Source organism: Suncus etruscus, chromosome 11 (assembly GCF_024139225.1).
Source record: "Suncus etruscus isolate mSunEtr1 chromosome 11, mSunEtr1.pri.cur, whole genome shotgun sequence".
Lineage (NCBI taxonomy): Eukaryota > Metazoa > Chordata > Mammalia > Eulipotyphla > Soricidae > Suncus > Suncus etruscus.
Window position 1 is genome coordinate 76,142,040 of NC_064858.1, and position 20,821 is coordinate 76,162,860.

The following is a 20,821-nucleotide window of genomic DNA, read 5'->3' on the forward strand; positions in this document are numbered from 1 at the left end:
GCCTTGTCTGTGTCTTGGTATTTAAATAGATGAAAGTGGGGGGATGGGGGAGTCATTTCCAGTGGTGTGGTATTCAGGAATCTAACCAATAACCCGTTGAACAAGAAAAAAAAGAATCTTATGCACATGATTGAGGAAAAAAACGTACAGATAATTTTCATATATATTTACTGGCTTTTGTCTGAATATCACAGGGATAACCAAATAAAGTTTTTGTTTTGGTGGCACACCTATCAGTGCTCAGGGATTACTCCTTTGCTCTTAGGAACCATTTTTGGCGGCACTTTAGGAACCATATAGGATGCTGGGGGCTGAATAGGAAAAGTGCTTTTGGACCCAGAGAGTACCGTTGTGTAAGGTATTTGTCTTTCATGTGGTTAATGGGGATTTGATCCTTAGCACCAGTACATATATGTTTCCCCAAGCACTGCCAGGAGTAAGTTCTGAGCAATGGGTGTGACAAGAAAAATAAAATTTGTTTGGGGGCACACCTGGCAGTGCTCAGAGGTTAGTTACTCCTTGCTCTGTACTCAGGAATTGGTCCTGGCTCCTGGCAAGCACAAAGGGACCATATGGGATGCCAGGGATCAAACCTGCTCTCGCCCAAGAAAAAAAATTTTTTTAAAAAAGGTCTCATTCTGGAGCAATAGCTCGGTGGTATGGTGTTTACCCTTGCACGCAGCCAACCGAGGACTGACCCTGGTTCTATCCCCAGCATCCCATATGGTCTCCAAGCCTGCCACAAGCGATTTTTGAGTTCAGAGCCAGGAATAACCCCTGAGTGCTTCTGGGTATGGTCCAAAAACACCAAAAAAAAAAGTCTCAATGGGGCTAATGAGATAGTACAACAGGTAGGGCACTTGCTTTACATGTGACCAATCTGAGTTCAATGCCTAGAACTCCACATAGACTCCTAAGCTACACCAGGAAGAACCCTGAATACAAGCAAAAAGTTCTTATTCTTGGCAAAATAAATAATGGCCACCATACTTGCCAGGTAGTTCTGTCCTGGATGATAACTGGCATTCAGAAAGAGGAAGAGGCACCAAGCCCCTTTTTTGTGAACTACAACAACACAATGCCACCCCTCATACCATCTTGACTCACAGCTTGGTCTACAACAATCTTTTTTTTTTTTTTTTTTTTTTGGGCCACACCCGTTTGACGCTCAGGGGTTACTCCTGGCTATGTGCTCAGAAATCGCCCCTGGCTTGGGGGGACCATATGGGACACCGGGGGATCGAACCGCGGTCCTTCCTTGGCTAGCGCTTGCAAGGCAGACACCTTACCTCCAGCGCCACCTACCCGGCCCCTTTTTTTTTTTTTTTTTTGTCACACCCGGCAGTGCTCAGGGGTTAGTCCTGGCTCTATGCTCAGAAATTGCTCCTGGCAGGCACAGGGGACCATATGAGATGCCGTGATTCGAACCACCATCCTTCTGCATGAAAGGCAAACGCCTTACCTCCATGTTATCTCTCCGGCACAATATCTTTTTGTTGTTGCTGTATTTTGAGGGGGCCACACCCGGCAGTACTCAGGGGTTACTCTTGGTTCGGCACTCAGAAATCACCCCTGGCAGGCTCGACCTTATGGGATGCTGGGAATTGAACAAGGGTTGGTTGCGTGCAAGGCAAATGCCCTACCATTGTGCTATCTCTCTGGCCCCTAGAACTCAGTATCTTATGGGAAAGCTACATAGTAATCTACCAACCTGAGTGACCCCAAAGAGTAACACAAAAGGCTATACTAGCACCAATCAACCCTGTAAATCCTTAAGACACTTTTGTAATACTCCATGGAAAAAACATTTCAAATTGACTCTTGTTTATCCACATATTATTTTTGTTTTGGGACCACACCCGGAGACACTCCTACCTCTGCGCCCAGAAATCACTCCTGGCAGGCCCTACCCACTGCATTATCGATCCAGACCTATAATTCCACTTGCCTTTGTGTTGTAACAAGCAATATGAAGTAAATTTATGCATGCATGGAGGCAGGTTGTGGTGGTGGGTGGGGGACTGGAGATGGAATGGTTCTGGTGGTGGAATTGGTGTTCATATCTAATGCCTGAAACAACTGTGTTATGAACAACTTGGTAAATCAAGAGTTATAAAAATTAGGGGGAAAATGTTCTTGCCATCATACAATAAGCTTGTCTGGTCAATAGGCTATTTGGAGTTTCAAAAACTGGGACCAGAGAGGTGGCGCTAGCGTAGGATGGACCACGGTTCGATCCCCTGGTGTCCCATATGGTCCCCCCAAGCCAGGAGCAATTTCTGAGTGCATAGCCAGGAGTAACCCCTGAGCATCAAACGGGTGTGCCCCCCCCCAAAAAAAAAACTACAGTGGGGCTGAATAGTTAAGGCACTCTCTTTGCCTGTGCCTGATCCCATTCCAGTATCATATGTACCCCAAGAGCCGCCAGGGATTACTCCTAAGGATACCTCCTGAGCAGCTGAAACATCCCCTACTCACACACCAAAAGGGGGAATTGGTGAGTTTGATTATATACCAAATAGAGTTAAAAAGTGATGTAGGGGGCCGGACGGTGGCGCTAGAGGTGAGGTGCCTGCCTTGCCTGCGCTAGCCTTGGACGGATCGCGGTTCGATCCCCCGGCGTCCCATATGGTCCCCCAAGCCAGGAGCGACTTCAGAGCATATAGTCAGGAGGAACCCCTGAGCATCACCGGGTGTGGCCCAAAAACAAACAAACAAAAAAGTGATGTAGGGGCCGGCGTGGTGGCGCTAGAGGTAAGGTGTCTGCCTTGCAAGCGCTAGCCAAGGAAGGACTGCGGGTCGATCCCCCGGCATCCCATATGGTCCCCCCCAAGCCAGGGGCGATTTCTGAGCGCTTAGTCAGGAGTAATCCCTGAGCATCAAATGGGTGTGGCCCGAAAAACAAACAAAAAAAAAGTGATGTAACAGTATATAGAAATTTAAGAGTTTTCTTAAAAAAAAAAAACACATTAATGAAGGGGAAAGATAAATATGAGCAGTTTGAATATGCCCAATCATTGGTGCACATAAAAACAAAGGAAAATGGGGGCCAGAGAGATAGCATGGAGGTAGGGCATTTGCCTTGCATGCAGAAGTTAGGTGGTTCGAATCCCAGCATCCCATGTGGTCCCGAGTTTGCCAGGACCGATTTCTGAGCGTAGAGCCAGGAGTAACCCCTGAGCGCTGCCAGGTGTGACCCAAAATAAATAAATAAATAAATAAATAAATAAATAAATAAATAAATAAATAAATAAAGGAAAATGAAGTGTTGAGAAAGGCAACTATCAGAGCGGTTTACAGTTTCTACTGACCAATTCTGTTGAGCTACATGTCAGGTCAGAACAAGTATTCACATAACAAGAAATGTAGATGGTGTTAGTTTCTTGCTTCCTTAGTCTTAAAGGGTGTGTCTCAGTTCAGATAAGGAGAAAGGAAAAGAGGTACATAAAATTCTGATTAGCTGGGGCCAGAGTGATAGCATAGTTGCGTAGGGCATTTGCCTTGCACGCAGCCAGTCTGCATTTGATCCCCAGGCCTGCCAGGACTGATTTCTGAGCACAGAGCCAGAAGTAACCTGTGAGTACACTGGGTATGTTCCCCGACCCAAAAAAAATTCTGGGTCTGGAGAGATAGCATGGAGGTAGGGCGTTTGCCCTAAATGTAGAAGGACGGTGGTTTGAATCCTGGCATCCCATAAGGTTCCCAAGCCTGCCAGGATCGATTTCTGAGCATAGAGCCAGGAGTAACTCCTGAGCACTGACCCACCCCTCCCCCCCCCAAATTCTGATTAACTTATAACATGGCCAATTCACAGACCTCCTTGTCATAGTTATTTCCTCTATTTCTCTAAGGTCTGCTTCCAAGTCCTGAGATGACCCTCCAAGCCTACTTCCCAGAGATGCATCTGACTGTTTTAAACTTTCCAAAATAAATATGCTAGAAGGGGCGGGAGAGATAGCACAGTGATAGGGCGTTTGCCTAGCAAGCAGCTGACCCAGAACCAACAGTGGTTCGAATCCCGGCATCGCTTATGTTCCCTGTGCCTGCCAGGAGTAATTTCTGAGCAGAGAGCCAGGAGTAACCCCTGAGCACTGCCGGGTGTGACCCAAAAATCATAAAAAATAAATAAATGTGATAGTCATAACTAAATAGTCTTTACAGTCTGGTCCTGTGGGGAGAGAAGCCGGGAAATAAGATTTCTGCAGACTGGCCTTGAATATAAAAAAGTGTGTCCCTGCTGTTATGAGTGCAGGAAGAGCTAAGAAAGTAATCCAGGTCAAACAACCTGTCTAGGCTAATAGTGCCATAAACATTGTAACCGCTACCTTGACATACTTTGATTTAATGATGCCATGAGTATTGCTACACTATCTTTACATACTTCCTAATTTAATGATGCCACGGGCATTGTAACCATCATCAGTGCATGCCATCTGAATTAGTGAAGCCATGTACCTTGTGACTGTTGTCTTGTCGTACCATCTTGTTGCTGTAATGCCTAAACATCCTGTTTCCCACCTAAAGTTTACCCTTAAAAGCCTTCTCCCTACCTTCAATAAACGAAGTCCATTCCTCTAACAATGCTTCCCTGTGAGCTGTCTGTGGCTCGTAGTCTTTCCTTCCTTTCCTGAGTTTAGCCTTTGAGGCTATGGGCAGGAAGAGACCCTTATCCATCCTTGCATCAGCCTTGTCGGGGGTCCCGGCGCCAGAATCCTACATAGTCCCAAAGTAGTTTACTAATTTATTAGTGGGCCACATCTGGCAGTGCTCAGGATCACTCTGGCAGGGCTTGAGGTACTGTTTTTTTTTTTTTGGGGGGGGGGCACACCCAGCAGTGCTCAGGAATCATTCCTAGCAGGCTCAGGGGACCACATGGGATGCCGGGGATCCCAGGTCAGCTGGTGTGCAATGCAAAGTAGCTAACCACTGTGCTACCACTCCAACCCTTTAAACCAGGTTTTGTGTGCACAAGGAAAGCCTCTTACTCTTGGCTCTATGCTTAGGAATCACTCCTGGTGTACTTGGGGGTCTGGATAGGATACCAATGATCAAACCTGGGATGACCACATAAAAGCAAGTGCTCTACCTGCTGTACTACTTGCTCTCATCTCTGAATCTTTATTTTTGTTTGCTTGTGTTTTGGGTGACACCCGACAGTGCTCAGGTGTCACTCCTGGCTCTACGCTCAGAAATCACTCCTGGCAGGCATGGGAGACCATGAGATGCAGGGATTCAAACCACTGTCCTTGTACATGCAAGGCAAATGCCCTACCTCCATGCTATCTCTCTGGCCCCTCCTCTGAAACCTTTTTATACATAAATCACTTTAAAAGACCATGAATCGGGGCCGGGCGGTGGCGCTGGAGGTAAGGTGCCTGCCTTGCCTGCGCTAACCTAGGACGGACCGCGGTTCGATCCCCCGGCGTCCCATATGGTCCCCCAAGAAGCCAGGAGCAACTTCTGAGCGCATAGCCAGGAGTAACCCCTGAGCGTCACAGGGTGTGGCCCAAAAACCAAAAAAAAAAAAAAAAAAAAAAAAAAAGACCATGAATCATAGAGTTGACATAGTTGATTATAATACATTTGTTTCCAGATCAGTGGGAGCAAAATTATTTAAGAAGAGAAAAAAAAAGTACATTAACAAGAAAAATTGTGAAAATGATTGTATCTCACAATGAAGTCATTATCAGAAGGCTTCATAAGTTCTTGTTGCTAGTTGATCATTCTGTTACTTATTTTGTTTCTGAACATTAGGTGGCTTCAGATACACAACGGTATCTAAACTGGTGTGTGGATGTGTTCCAATGAGATGACAATATTAAAAAATTAAAGCTGTCTAGAAAGTTAGAGTGAATTTGTGCCCATGATCTAGGAATTCTGAGCGCTATTGCTGATATTGTGGCTTTTGGTTGCCAGGGCTTCAGAAAATATGAGAAGGCAGGGGCAGGGGCAGTGAGGATGCCCATACTCCAAAAAAGTCCTGGAGGTATCAGCCCAAATACCAGCATACCTGGAGTTTTGGTCAGATTGGTGTCCCTGCAGAGATCTGTAGATGAGTGGTGAAGCAAGGCCATTGGTGACGTGGAGAGTGTGTGTGAAGGGTGCAACTGGTATGGCTTTGGCGGTGAAGCAGGGAGATCTTGGCTCACTCCCACCAAGATTGCCAGTGTAACTATGCCTTCTCATGGCTTGGTATACATCTCATTTTTTTGGGGGGGGGCCCCACATCTGGTGCTGCTCAGTCAGAGGTTACTCCTGGCTATGCACTCAGAAATCGCTCCTGGCTTGGGAAACCATATGGGATGTCAGGGGATCTAACCGAGGTCGGTCCTAGGCTAGAGCAGTCAGGCGGATGTCTTACCGCTTGCACCACCACTCCGGCCCTAGTATACATCTCTTTCAAAAATAGATTTAATCTTTAGAATTGGCCAAATACAGATGTGACTATGTTTGTCGTGAATAATTTTTTTTCTTGTTTTTTAGGACACACCTGGTGACACTCTGGGTTTATTCTTGGCTATGTGCTCAGAAATCGCTCCTGGATTGGGGGACCATATGTGATGCTGGGGGATGGAACTGCGGTCTGTCCTAGGTCAGCCACATGCAAGGCAAATGCCCTTACCACTGTGCCACCGCTCTGGCTCCATGTCATGACTAACTTTTTTAAAATTTGTTTTGGACCATATTCTATGGTGCTCAGGAGTTACTGGCTCTGCACTTAAAAATAACTTCTGGCAGGCTCAGGGAACCATATGGGATGCCAAGGATTGAACCAGAGTCGGTCATGAGCTGGACAAGCAGTTTACCTGCTGTACTATCTCTCTGGCCCACTTCCCAAAGTAATTTTTAATTCTTATCTCCTGGAATATTTCATCCAATTCTAATTAGTTCCCAGAAATGTTTTTACAATTAAAGATATAAAATAATAAATTATGTAAAATTTGCTAAAGAGCACTCCAAATAAGATCATATACCAGTCTTGCAGCCAGAGTTAATGTAATGTTTGTTTAGTTGTTCTATAGTTTTGTTTTGTTTTGTTTTGGGGCCACACCCATTTGATGCTCATGGGTTTCTCCTAGCTAAGCACTCAGAAATTGCCCCTGGCTTGGGGGGACCATATGGGACTCCGGGGAATCGAACCGTGGTCCTTCCGCTTGCACCACATCGGCCCCTGTTCTATAGTTTTATAGTAAGATATAACTACATTGTTAGCTTTTTCTTTCTTTCTTTTGTTTTTGGGTCACACCCGGCAGTGCTCAAGGTTTACTCCTGGCTATCTGCTCAGAAATAGCCCCTGGCAGGCACAGGGGACCATATGGGACGCCAGGATTTGAACCAACCACCTTAGGTCCCGGGTCGGCTGCTTGCAAGGCAAATGCCCGGCAGTGGCTGTGCTATATCTCTGGCCCCTAGCTTTTTCTTTCTAAGATTCACTGCCCCAGGCATCACTGCTCTGATGACCCTGGCAGCTAGGCTGTAAAACAATTCACTGATGCCAGTGAGCTACAGATTGGCCCAAAAAGATAAGAGACAGCTGTATGTGCTTGTGAAATACAGGATATAGGCAGGTAAAGATTGATGTTGCTTTTAGCAACATGTTGCTGGCTCAAGACTATAAAATAATTTTGAGACCCTGATGGGTCAGACTTTTCCCAAATATCCCCATCCGGGTGGGTTAAGACATCCCAAGGAGAAATAAACAGACCACCAGAATGTGAGCTGAGATTAGAGTGGCGTCAGGGAGGGGTCAGGGGGATTGTAGCGTTTCCTATTGAATGGTGTGGACTAAAATTTATGTAGACCTGTGGAATGTTGAAATATCACCCTTTGTAGTTTTGTGTAACTTACATCCAGAAAGACGGTGGTTCAAATCCCGGCATCCCATATGGTCCCCCGAGCCTACCAGGAGCGATTTCTGAGCATAGAGCCAGGAGTAACCCCTGAGAGCAGTTGGGTGTGACCCAAACCCCCCCCAAAAAAGAAGAAGAAAAATACTTTTTGTAAAAAGCTTACTCTACCATTTCCAATGTGTGTCTCAGCCAGAAATTTCTCTCATATCTCTTCTTAGCCTAACACTATTCCACTTTTTGTTGTTCCAGCAAAACCGCTGATATTTAATGATTCAGCTACACAAGGGGTCCTCAAACTTTTTAAACAGGGGGCCAGTTCACTGTCCCTCAGATCATTGGAGTGTCTGACTATAGTAAAAACAAAACTTGTGAACGAATTCTTATGCGCACTGCATATATCTTATTTTGCAATGAAGAAACAAAACAGATACCAATACAATATGTGGCCCGGGGGCCATAGTTTGAGGACCACTGAGCTATACTTTTCTTTTTTTTAATTCTTAATTTACTTTAAAATGCATTACATAATTGACATAACTGATCATAATACATGTTTTAATTTCTTTCTTGCCAAGAACAATTTATAATAGCTCTTATCACATAGTGTTATCCTTTCCTCACTGAACATAGTAATACATTCTTTGAGGTTAGAGCTGACTCATCTTTGTCTCTAGTTTCTGCCACATAAAGCAGGCACAAAATGTTATGGAACTAAAAATATCTTCTAAAATCTTTCAGAACCTGAAGAACTTAGTGTAAGATCAAAGTACTGGATTGGATAGTTCAACAGGATGATTGAATGCAAGGTGCACAAAAGCATGCTTCAGGGCCCTGAGAGAGCACAGCGGTGTTTGCCTTGCAAGCAGCTGATCCAGGACCTAAGGTAGTTGGTTCGAATCCCGGTGTCCCACATGGTCCCCCATGCCTGCCAGGAGCTATTTCTGAGCAGATAACCAGGAGTAACCCCTGAGCCCCACCGGGTGTGGCCCAAAAACAAAAAACAAAACAAAACAAAAAAAAGAAAACAAAAGCATGCTTCATCTGGAAGATCAATTTTGGTCCCTTGTAAACAGTCCCTCAAGCATTGCTGGCGCCCTGTGCTGAGAGTGGTCCCCCTCTTATTCCACAAAATCGGTATTTTTCTCCACTAACCATTCTCATATTTAGAATAGTTTCCCATGCGCTCAGGGGTTACTTCTGGCTTTAAGCTCAGAAATCGCTCCTGGCAGGCTCAGGGGACCATATGGGATGCTGGGATTCGAACCACCCTCCTTCTGAATGCAAGGCAAATGCCCTACCTCCATACTATCTCTCCAGCCCCCATTGACTATCCTTATTACTGTTGACTTTCAGGATGTGGCAATGTGCTACTTAAGATGTTTCTGCTTTGGGGGCTGGCGAGGTGGCGCTAGAGGTAAGGTGTCTTCTGCCTTGCAAGCGCTAGCCAAGGAAGGACCGTGGTTCGATTCCCCGGTGTCCCATATGGTCCCCCCAAGCCAGGGGCAATTTCTGAACACTTAGTCAGGAGTAACCCCTGAGCATCAAATGGGTATGGCCTGAAAAAACCAAACAAACAAACAAAAAAGAAAAGATGTTTCTGCTTTTAAAAAAAGTAATTTTGGGGCCTGGAGAGATAGCACAGCGGCGTTTGCCTTGCAAGCAGCCGATCCAGGACCAAAGGTGGTTGGTTCAAATCCCGGCGTCCCATATGGTCCCCCGTGCCTGCCAGGAGCTATTTCTGAGCAGACAGCCAGGAGTAACCCCTGAGCACCACCGGGTGTGGCCCAAAAACCAAAAAAAAAAAAGTAATTTTTGGGCCCGGAGAGATAGCACAGCGGTGTTTGCCTTGCAAGCAGTCGATCCAGGACTAAAGGTGGTTGGTTCGAATCCCGGTGTCCCATATGGTCCCCCGTGCCTGCCAGGAGCTATTTCTGAGCAGACACCAGGAGTGACCCCTGAGCACCACCGGGTGTGGCCCAAAAACCAAAAAAAAAAAAAAAAAAAGTAATTTTGGGGCCCGGAGAGATAGCACAGCGGCGTTTGCCTTGCAAGCAGCTGATCCAGGACCAAAGGTGGTTGGTTCGAATCCCGGCATCCCATATGGTCCCCCGTGCCTGCCAGGAGCTATTTCTGAGCAGACAGCCAGGAGTGACCCCTGAGCACTGCCGGGTGTGGCCCAAAAACAAAAACAAAAAAAAAGAAAAAGAAAAAAAGTAATTTTTTATTCCATTTATCCTTCTAATTTTTTTTTTTTTTTGGTTTTTGGGCCACACCCTGTGACGCTCAGGGGTTACTCCTGGCTATGCGCTCAGAAGTTGCTCCTGGCTTCTTGGGGGACCATATGGGACGCTGGGGGATCGAACCGCGGTCCATCCTAGGCTAGCGCAGGCAAGGCAGGCACCTTACCTCCAGCGCCACCGCCCGGCCCCTTATCCTTCTAATTTAAGTACTGTTTGGGGAGGTTAAAACCACATCCAGCTGTGCTCAGTGATTACCTCTTGGCTCTGCTCTCAGGGACAACTCTTGGCATGCTGGGGTGCCAGAGACTGAACCTGGGTCAGTGGTACGTAATCTCTCTCCAGCCCATCAGTGTTTTGTTTTTGGGCACACCCCGTGGTGCTCTGCCCTCACCTGGTAGGCTTGGGTGACCATTTAGTGAGCCAAAGATCAAACATGGTTCAGGGTCAGAGTGATAATACACTCCATATGCAAGGGCAAGCACTCTGCCCGTTTATTGCTTTACCCCAACCCTCAATGATTTGTATAGTGCTTTACTGCCTAGAAAAGTATTTCACCGGGCCCGGAGAGATAGCACAGCGGTGTTTGCCTTGCAAGCAGCCGATCCAGGACCTAAGGTGGTTGGTTCGAATCCCGGTGTCCCATATGGTCCCCCGTGCCTGCCAGGAGCTATTTCTGAGCAGACAGCCAGGAGGAACCCCTGAGCACCGCCGGGTGTGGCCCAAAAACCAAAAAAAATAAAATAAAAAAAAAAAATAAAATAAAGAAAAGTATTTCACCTACAACAACACTAACTTAAAAAACACTTCTGTAGATGTAGGAGTAATCTTTTTTTTTTTTTTTTTTTTTTTTTTTTTTGGTGTTTGGGCCACACCCGGCGGTGCTCAGGGATCACTCCTGGCTGTCTGCTCAGAAATAGTTCCTGGCAGGCACGGGGGACCATATGGGACACCGGGATTCGAACCAACCACCTTTGGTCCTGGATCGGCTGCTTGCAAGGCAAACGCTGCTGTGCTATTTCTCTGGGCCTAGGAGTAATCTTTGTTTTTGTTTATGGGCCACACCTGGTGGCACTGAAGACTCCTGGCTCTGTGCTCAGAAATTTTTCCTGGCAGGCTGGGGAACCATATGGGATGCCAGAGAGCAAACCAGGTTGGCAACAGGCAAGGCAAATGTCCTACCCACTGTGCTATCACTCCAGTCCCATTTATTTCTAAAACTGGCCTAAGAGTTTCACTACTCCATATTATCTTCAGACTGTTTCTGTCTCTGAGCTCAGTGACTGTTCCTGGAGTTGCTGCTAGGTGACCATTTGATGTTGGAGACTGATCTGAGCTCAGACATAGCCACATGCAAGGCAACTAACTTTTTATATTTTCTTTTTTGTTTTTTTTGGGCCACACGACATTGCTCAGGGGACCATATGGGATGTCTAAAATCAAAGGCAGGTCAGCCACATGTAAGGCAAACACCCTACCCATGCTTTGGCCTCTAATTTTCTTTTTTGGTTTTCGGCTATAAAAAGAGGTGCTCAGAGATCACTTCTGCCAGTTCTGGAGAACAGATGTGATGCTAGGGTTGAACCCAGGTCAGATGCTAGCACTTGATTTATCTGTTGTACTAACTCTTCAGCCCCTAAACATTTTTTGGGGGGTCCAGCACTCAGGGGTTACTCCTGGCTCTGCACTCAGAAATCACTCCTGGCAGGTACAGGGAACCATATGGGATGCCAGGATTCGGACCACCATCTGTCCTGGATCAGTTGCGAGCAAGGCTGTGCTATCTCTCCGGCCCCCAAAACCATTTTTTTTCTTTTTCTTTTTTTTTTTTTTTTGGCCACACCCAGCTCAGGGGTTACTCCTGGCTATGTGCTCAGAAATCACTCCTGGCTTGGGAGACCATATGGGATGCAGGGGTATAGAATTGCAGTCCGTTCTAGGCTAGCATGGGCAAAGAGATGCCTTACTACTTGCGCCACCACTTAAGCCCCTTAAACCATTACTTATTTCTCTTTTCAGTATGCACAGAATTCTTTCTCAGAGCAAGGCTCAGCTACTGCAATTTACCTAAGCTCAATTCATCAACCCACCACAAACTATAATTAATCTTGCGTCTGGCTAAATCAGGAGTCCTCAAACTTCTTAAACAGGGGATCAGTTCACTGTTCTCAGACCACTGGGCGACCAGACTTAGTTTAAAAAAAATTCGAACAAATTCCTATGCACACTGCACCTATCTTATTTTGAAGTAAATTAAAAAGCAAAATGGGAACAAATATAGTGTTAAAATGAAGAAGTTAAAGTAACAGACTTACCAGTATTTCAAAGGGAACTATGGACGTGCTTTTGGCAGGCCGTAGTTCGAGGACGTTTGCCTGAGACTGAGGAGTCGAATTGGAGAGTGTGGTGTACATCCCACACATGTGCACTGTGAGCCTGGGATGAGTTTGATACTGAGGAGGACTGGCAGCTACAGCAACAGCAAAAACACAGTGGGCTGGATAAATGTCCCCTAAGCTTGGGGAGCCCCTGGGCTAAATGTTTCACTTACTTTGAATCATCTTGGAAAGAGATAATACAGTGATAAGTCAAACAAGCAGTAGGTTTGAGTTTTGGTTTGGCAATTCTGGGTATTTATTTTTTGGTTTTTGGGCCACACCTGGCAGTGCTCAGGGGACCATATGGGATGCCAGGAACTGAACCCAATTCCATCCCAGGTCAGCCACGTACAAGACAAATGCCCTATGGTTGTGCTATTGCTTTGGCCCCAATTCTGGAAATTTAACCAAGGCTTCATACTTATAGCACAAATGCCCTACTGCTGAGCCAAATCCCCAGAAACTGGATTTTTTGTTTGTTTTTTGTTTTTGGGTCACACCGGCAGTGCTCAGGAGTTACTCCTGGCTCTGCTCAGAAATCGCTCTTGGCAGGTTCAGGGGACCATATGGGATGCTGGGATTTGAACCACCGACCTTTCTGCATGCAAGGCAAACACCTTACCTCCATGCTATCTCTCCTGCCCCAGGGTTTAACTTCATTGAGAAAATAAATTTGGGGTGGCCCACACCTGCCAATGCTTAATTGCTCCTTGGCAGTGGATAGCTCTTGGCAGTGTTAAAGAACCAACTACAGTCCAGGGGTCTCAAAAACAAGTCGTTTGCAGCCCTCCGTACAACATTTTGTGGCCCGCGGCCGGCCTTCAAATACAGCAGTATTTGCGATTATTCGCTTACCGAATAATCGCAATAAAAATCGCATTAAACATTCGCATACCCCGAGCAGTTCCGTTTTTTTCTTACTAATGCGAATTTTTATTGCCAATATTCAGTAAGTGAAATCCCTTATGCAGCCCTGCCTCACCCCAACTTTGCCTCCTGCGGCCCCCAGGTAAATTGAGTTTGAGACCCTTAAACTACACAGTACTGTGGATGGAATCTGTGTCTTCTGTATACAAAGCATGTGCCAATAGAGCTATCTCCCCAGCTTTTGACTCCATAGCACATGTAAAGTCCCCTCTCCTTTTGGGGAGTTTGGTCCACACATCTGTGCTCACCAGGTGTCATGTGGCACTGGGGATTGAAGTTGGGTTGGCTGCATGACATGTATATTTTCTGTTGCACTCTCTATAGCTGCATGTGAAGTTCTTCACCTGAGGAGGGGACCACCCTCAGCAGTATTTGGGGGCTAATCCAAGCCAAGTGCTTAGAGGTTCCTCCTGGCAATGCTCAGCAGAGTACATAATGTCAGGGGTCAACTTGGGCTCCTGAATGTAAAACATGTGTTCCATCCCTTTAAGCTCTCTCCCTGGTCCAGTATTTGGCATGTGATAGTGTTATGTGTCAGCTATCATCAAATTATTATTATTAATTTTGGTTTTTTTTTTGGGGGGGGTCATACCTAGAGGGGCTCAGGGGTTACTCCTGGCTCTTCATAGGCACAGAAACCGCTCCTGGCAGGCTCAGGGGACCATCTGGGATGCCAGAATCGATCCCGAGTCTATCCTGGATTGGTCGCGTGCAAGGAAAACACCCTAGCACTGTACAATTTCTCCAGCTCCTATTACTAATTTTTAGTAAAATAAAAGTTTGTCTTACACACCCAGGAGCCGGAGCGGTACGGCATTTGCCTTTCATGTAGCTGATCCAGGACGGACCTCTGTTTGATCCCTGGTGTCCCATATGGTCCCTCAAGCCTGGAGTGATTTCTGTGGGCATAGCCAGGAGTAACCCCTTAGTGTCATCGGGTGTGCCCCCCCAAAAAAAAAAAGTTTGGGGCCGGACAGCACGAGATAAGGCATTTGCTTTTCATGCAAGGTCATCGGTTTGAATCCCGGCATCCCATATGGTCCCATTGCCTGCCAGGAGCAATTTCTGAGCATAGAGCCAGAAATTGTCTTACACACCCAGCAGTATTCAGGGCTTATTCCTGGTTCTGCACTCAGGTTTCGCTCCCAGAAAGGCTCGGGACCATATGGGGTGCTGGAGATTGAATCTGGGTTGGCTTTGTGCAAGGCAAGCTGGAGAGAGAGAGTGAGAAAGGAAGGGGGAAAACCATATTTAATTTTTCTCATATTTATTATTTTATCTTTGGTTGCATCTTTTGAAATTATATGCAACTCAATCAAAATTGTATTTACAGGGGCCAAAGAGATAGCATGGAGGCGGGGTGTTTGCCTTTCATACAGAAGGACGGTGGTTCGAATTCCGGCATCCCCTATGGTCCCCCGAGCCTGCCAGGAGTGATTTCTGAGCATAGAGCCAGGAGTAACTCCTGAGCGCTGCCGGGTGTGACCCAAAAACTAAAACAAAATTTGTAATTACAAAAGAGTTGTTCAGGGCCTGGAGTGTTTTAGCACAGCGGGCAGGTTGTTTGCCTAGCCTGTAGCAAAGAGGTTCGATCTGGGTGTGACCCAAAAACAAAAAAAAAGCCCCCCTACCCCATGATGGTACTAGAGGTAAGGTGCCTGCCTTGCCCACGCTAGCCTAGCCTAGGACAAACTGTGGTTTGATCCCCCAGCATCCTATATGGTCCTCCAAGCCAGGAGCAATCTGAGCACATAGCCAGGAGCATCACCGGGTGTGGCCCAAAAACAAACAAACAAAAAAAGCACTTTTTTTCTATTTCACAATAACTAGTTAGCAATAAGGCAAATTGAGGATCTCAGGATAACTTTTAATCTTCCTGACAAGCTCTGACCAAATTATGATAAAAACACTTTTGGGGGGAAGAGTTGGCCACACCTGGCAGTGTACAGGGGTTACTCCTGGCAGTTTCAGGGGACCATATGAAATGCCAAAGATCAAAGCAGTTTGACCATGTGCAAGGCACCTACCTACTCTGCTATCACTCTGGCCACCCCAGAAGTATTTTAAAAACACAGCCATTCATAGGCATTGGTTGAAAATCACCTCTGACTTTGCCTGTAGCCATGGATGAGATTCAGAACCCAGAGCCAGTGGGGCCTCCCCTTACAGTCTACTCTCCAGTGTGAGGTGAAACACAGGTCCTGACAAGCTACCAGCCCCCTCTCATCCAACCTAGTCTTCTGCCTACAAGAGTGTTTGAGCTGAGGCAACACTCCACCAAGGAGGGAGGGCGTGTGGGCCCACAGGATTACTCCTGGTTCTGTGCTCAGAAATAGCCACTGGCAGGCTTGAGGGACCATATGGAATGCAGGGAATCAAAACCAGGTTTGACCTTGGTCAGCAAGCTAAATGCCCTTCCCACTGTGCTATCTCTCTGACCCCATGCTTCTCCCCTTTTCAATAAAGTTGATGATCAGGGAGAGAAAACGAAACAAAAATGAAAGAATCAGCCATTCGGCTAATCACCTAATAGGAATCAGTACCTCAATAATATCAGTTAATAGTTAACTAGTTGATTCTTAGAATTATACTTCCTGTATTTTAATTTTCCATATATACCCGGGTATTAAGCACTCTATATTTAGTTTCTTTGTGCCAGGGATTGAACACAAAACCCACATGCTAAGTATGCAACTGACCACTGAGCCATATTCCCATGCGTCCATGTGTTAATTGGCCCAAGAGCGTATGTTTTGACAAATATGAGTAAAAACCATTGCTAAAAGAGAAAAAAATCAGTTTAGGATGATTTATTGCAATTATTTATTTTGATTTGGGGTTACACTAGGCAGTGGGGGGGGGGTTTGGGGGACAGCTACTCCTGGAAGTGGTTCAGATGGTGCCAGAGATTGAACCTGGATTCCCAGTCTATTATCTCCCTGATTCAGCTTTATTACATCCTTAAAATGGTAACTTAAAATGATGACTGTATTCTGCGAAGTGGGATATAAAGGTGTCTCAAGTCTTGGTTCTTCAGCCAGTCTTTGCTGTTTTAGTGAGATATATGGTTTTAACTGCACAGTATTTCTTGAGGTCATTATGTTTGTTTATTTTATTTTCCTTAAGCTATACACCTGATGGTGCTAAGGGCTTACTCTTCGCTCTATGTTCAGGGACCACTCTTGGTGGTTTTGGGAGGCAATAAGGGTGGCTAGAGATCAAACTCGGGTTAGTAGTGTCAAGGCAAATACCCTACCACTATACTATCACTCGGGTCCTATCACTAAAATATAACACACATAAAGACCTTAGGGACCGCAGAGATGAATCAAGGGGCTAAGCATGCAAGCTCTGTGATGCCCAAAATCAATCCCTGGCACTACACTGTCCCCCTAATATTGCCAAAAGTGATCACTGAGCACCAAGATCAGAGTAAGCCCAGAATACCATGGTGTGTGGCAGAAAAATCACAAGACAAGGGGACCCGGGCTCAATTCCTGGCATCCCATATGAACCCCCAAGCCTGCCAGGAGTGATTTCTGAGTGCAGAGCCAGGAGTAACCCCTGAGCACTGCTGAGTGTGGCCCAAAAAAAAAACCAAAAGGGAAAAAAATCACAACAAAAAAACAAACCACAAGGGGCTGGAATGATAGCATCGTGGTTAGAGCATTTGCCTTGCACTCAATTGATTTGGGTTTGATCCCTGACATCCTATATGGTCCCCCAAGCCTGTTATGAGGGATTTCTGAGCAGAGAGCCAGGAACCCCTGAATGCTGCCAGGTGTGGCCCAAAAGCCAACAAGCAAACCACCCAACCAATAAAACAAAACAAAACCCACAAAAACCCCAACTACCAATTAAAAAAGAAAAACTGTAAAGCCCTAGGATTGTGGCTCAATGGCAAAACATACATCACATGTGTGAGGCTGGATCCTCAGAATTACAAACAATAAAACAAAACAAACACAATACTCCCTCCAATCCTCCCCAGAGCCAACACAAAGTGCTAACATTTAGGGCACTCTTTTCCCAGCAGTGTTAAGAAAGAACATTTTGGTGTTTAAAAGTCTCTAGAATAGGACTCGAAAAAATTCCTTTTCCTTTGTTTCTAGGCTATACCTACAGGTGTTGCCCTTTGAGCTCTCTCTCTAGTATAAGAACTTAAAACATTTCTCTCTCTCTTTTCTTTTTTTGTTTTTTTTTTTGGCCACACCCGGTGATGCTCAGGGCTTACTCCTGGCTATGTGCTCAGAAATTGCTCCTGGCTTGGGGGACTATATAGGACACAGGGGGAATTGAACTTTGGTCTGTCCTAGGCTGGTGTGCACAAGGCACACCTACAGCTAGCACCACCACTCTGGCCCAACTTAAAACATTTCTGAGGGGATGCCTACGGTGGTGCTAGAGACAGAACCCAGATGAGGTATATGCAAGACTAGTGCCTTAACTTACTCTCTCCAGCCCTAAAGAGGTTCTTCATTAGCTCACAGATTCAGTGATTTGGTAACAGACTCACCGAAGAGGTGAGACAGGAGAGGTGGGTTGAAGCACTTTTAATCACAGAAGAGTAAACATAGTAAAAACCGTTAACAGCTCATCAGTGGCTGTTGTCCTCCTCCAGCCCTCTGCTCCGTCTCTCCCACCCTCCTCCCCTCCCTGCGTACCATAGCGTAAGGAACAGGATTTCAGCAGCTGTCCATGTCACTTCAGGTGGCAGGTAGAGGATCTAGCAAGGAACACAGTAATCCTGGCCATCCATCTTGGTTGTCTGTTTCGAATATCTTCATATGAAAGATTCCAGCACTCATGGAGAAAATGGTACAGAAACTTGGAAATGAACTTGATATGCTTCATTCAGATGGCTAGGGCCTCAAGAGCCATGGGCAATAAGGGAGGGAGATAGTCCAGAGTCAGCATGAATTAAGGTGCAGCCAAATCTGGGATTGAGATGGGTTCAAAGGTGGACCAGGCAGGACTTAGCCCAGAACTGTGCCCCAACCCAGACAATGGAACTCATGCATATGCACAAATGTACATATACATGCATAAACACAAACACACACACAGAGCAAATAACATTACTGAAAACCTGGAGACTATTAAATATAAAACGGCAAAGTTTAAAAAAAGTGAAAATATCTGTTTCTCTGATTTTTTTCTGTGCCTTGCAGACCCTCTAGTCAAATGAGTAAAGGTGGTGGTGGGCTCCAAGGGTAGGCTGCCAGTGGCCCTACAAGTTCATGTGTGCTGAAGTTCCCAGACTATTTTCTTCACTCTTCAGCCCAGTAGCTGCCTCTCACAAGACCATTCAACCGATTGGCACCATTGCTGGAGCTGCTACCACAGGGTTTTTTAGCGTTGGTGGTTGTATCTTCTTCCTCTGAGCTGCTCTCTACATCACTTCGATCATCCTTGGATACCTGATTGAGATGATGTTAAAGGCAAGAAAGGTGAGGATAGAATTTTTCTAGATTTGTAAGCAAAGTTCACAGGACCATGCTTGGGCACTGTCCCCAACCTGGTCTATAACAACTTCCTCATTATCTGCACCATGGCTAGTCTGCTATCTAGGTTTGCCTCCTATCATCTCTAATCCTTTTCTTTATGGAATAAGGAACTGCTTTGGAAGGGGTATTATCTTTTGGAATTGTCTAAGAGAGTTGAAATCATTCACTGAATAAATGTTTAGATGTGATGGAAACTCCAGATACCCTTTTTTCCTTTCTACCTCATAAAACAGGAAAGGCCAACATAAAAAATAATAAAAAACCAGGGGCCGGGCGGTGGCGCTAAAGGTAAGGTGCCTGCCTTGCCTGCGCTAACCTTGGACGGACTGCGGTTCGATCCCCCGGTGTCCCATATGGTTCCCCAAGCCAGGAGCAACTTCTGAGCACATAGCCAGGAGTAACCCCTGAGCGTTACTGGGTGTGGCCCAAAAACCAAAAAAAAATAAATAAATAAAAAATAAAAAAACAAATAAAAACAAGTACATAAATTTTATCCCTGCCAAATGCAAGAGAATATATGAGATGACAGGGATTAAACCTGGGTTAGCTGTGTGCAAGACAAATTCCGGTCCCCACTGTGCTATCATTCTGGTGCCAGTTTCATTTTTTAGGGGGCAGGAACGAGGACCCATATTATAGGCCACTAAACTAACTTCAGGAATATTAAATTAAAATTAAATTCAGGGGGCCCGGAAAGATAGCTCAGCGGCGTTTGCCTTGCAAGCAGCTGATCCAGGACCTAAGGTGGTTGGTTTGAATCCCGGTGTCCCATATGGTCCCCCGTGCCTGCGAGGAGCTATTTCTAAGCAGACAGCCAGGAGTAACCCCTTGAGCACCGCCGGGTGTGACCCAAAAACTTAAAAAAAAAAAAAAATTTAAATTCAGGAAAAGCAATGTGCAAGGCCTAATTCTGGTACACGAGTAACACCTGCCAGGGCAGTGTGAAGGGTCATGACTGCATTAGCTGTACTGCAAGACAAGTGCCCTCTTTTTTTTTGGTTTTTGGGCCACATTTGGCGGTGCTCAGGGGTTTCTCCTGGCTGTGTGTTCAGAAATAGCTCCTGGCAGGCACAGGGGACCATATAGGACACCAGGATTCGAACCAACCACCTTTGGTCCTGGATCGGCTGCTTGCAAGGCAAACACCGCTGTGCTATCTCTCCGGGCCCGCCCTAACTCTTACATTCTCTCTCTGGTCCCTTATTACTTCTGACTTAAGATAACTGTAGCCAGTGCAGTTATTTATATTAGTAACTCTTCATTTTCTTTATCCCCAAAGCTCATGCATAAGGAGGACTTTTTAGTAATTCTATTCTTTCTAGATTCAACAGTCTTTCTCCATTCTTCTTCCTTTTAGTAGCAAGAGCACTTTCTCGTGCAAGCTTCAACATCCCCAAGAAAACACTGGTATGCTGGAAATAAAAGTGGGTTGCAATCAGTGAGTAAAGGATTCTATGCCCAAAATGAGCCAGACTAGCCAATAGCACAGCAGTAGGGCATTTGCCTTGCAGGCTGCTGACCTGGGACAGACCTGGGTTCAATCCCCAGCATTCCATATGGTCCCCTGAGCCTGCCTGGAGTGATCTGTGCACACAGAGCTAGAGTAACCCCCGAGTTTGGCTGGGTGTGCCCCCCCAAAAAATCAAAACAAAACAAAACCAAAACAAACAAAAGCAAAGTGAGCCGAGAGATAGGACAGTGGGTAAGGTGCTTGCCTTGCACAGGGCCAACCTGGGTTAGATCTTCATCATCCTATATGGTTCCCTAAGCCCTTCAAGAATAAGCTATGAGCATCACCAGGTGGCCCAAAACAGAAACCAAAATCAGTTCTAAGGCCAATCATGTTTCTATCTGTAAAACTTTATATTTTAATTCTGCTTTTAAAACTACGTTTTATTTACTTTTTTAAAATAGGCCACAAA

At 45.8% G+C, this 20,821-nt stretch overlaps 1 protein-coding gene and 1 non-coding gene across 4 annotated transcripts in view; one reads left to right on the forward strand and one right to left on the reverse strand.

Moving 5' to 3' along the window:
• Positions 1–15,479: 15,479 nt before the first annotated feature.
• On the forward strand, positions 15,480–15,602 carry LOC126023295 (small nucleolar RNA ACA64). Its single transcript, XR_007500469.1, has one exon. It is a non-coding gene; the product is annotated as a small nucleolar RNA ACA64 (small nucleolar RNA).
• A 2,328-nt stretch (positions 15,603–17,930) lies between these two features.
• The window catches only part of CERS5 (ceramide synthase 5), a 36,935-nt gene continuing 34,044 nt past the window's right edge, over positions 17,931–20,821 (reverse strand). For all 3 annotated transcript variants that reach the window (XM_049783510.1, XM_049783508.1, XM_049783509.1), the window contains one exon: positions 17,931–18,812. In XM_049783510.1, the coding sequence (XP_049639467.1) occupies positions 18,663–18,812 (150 nt within the window). In that variant the 3' untranslated portion in view covers positions 17,931–18,662. The remainder of the gene's footprint in view (positions 18,813–20,821) is intronic.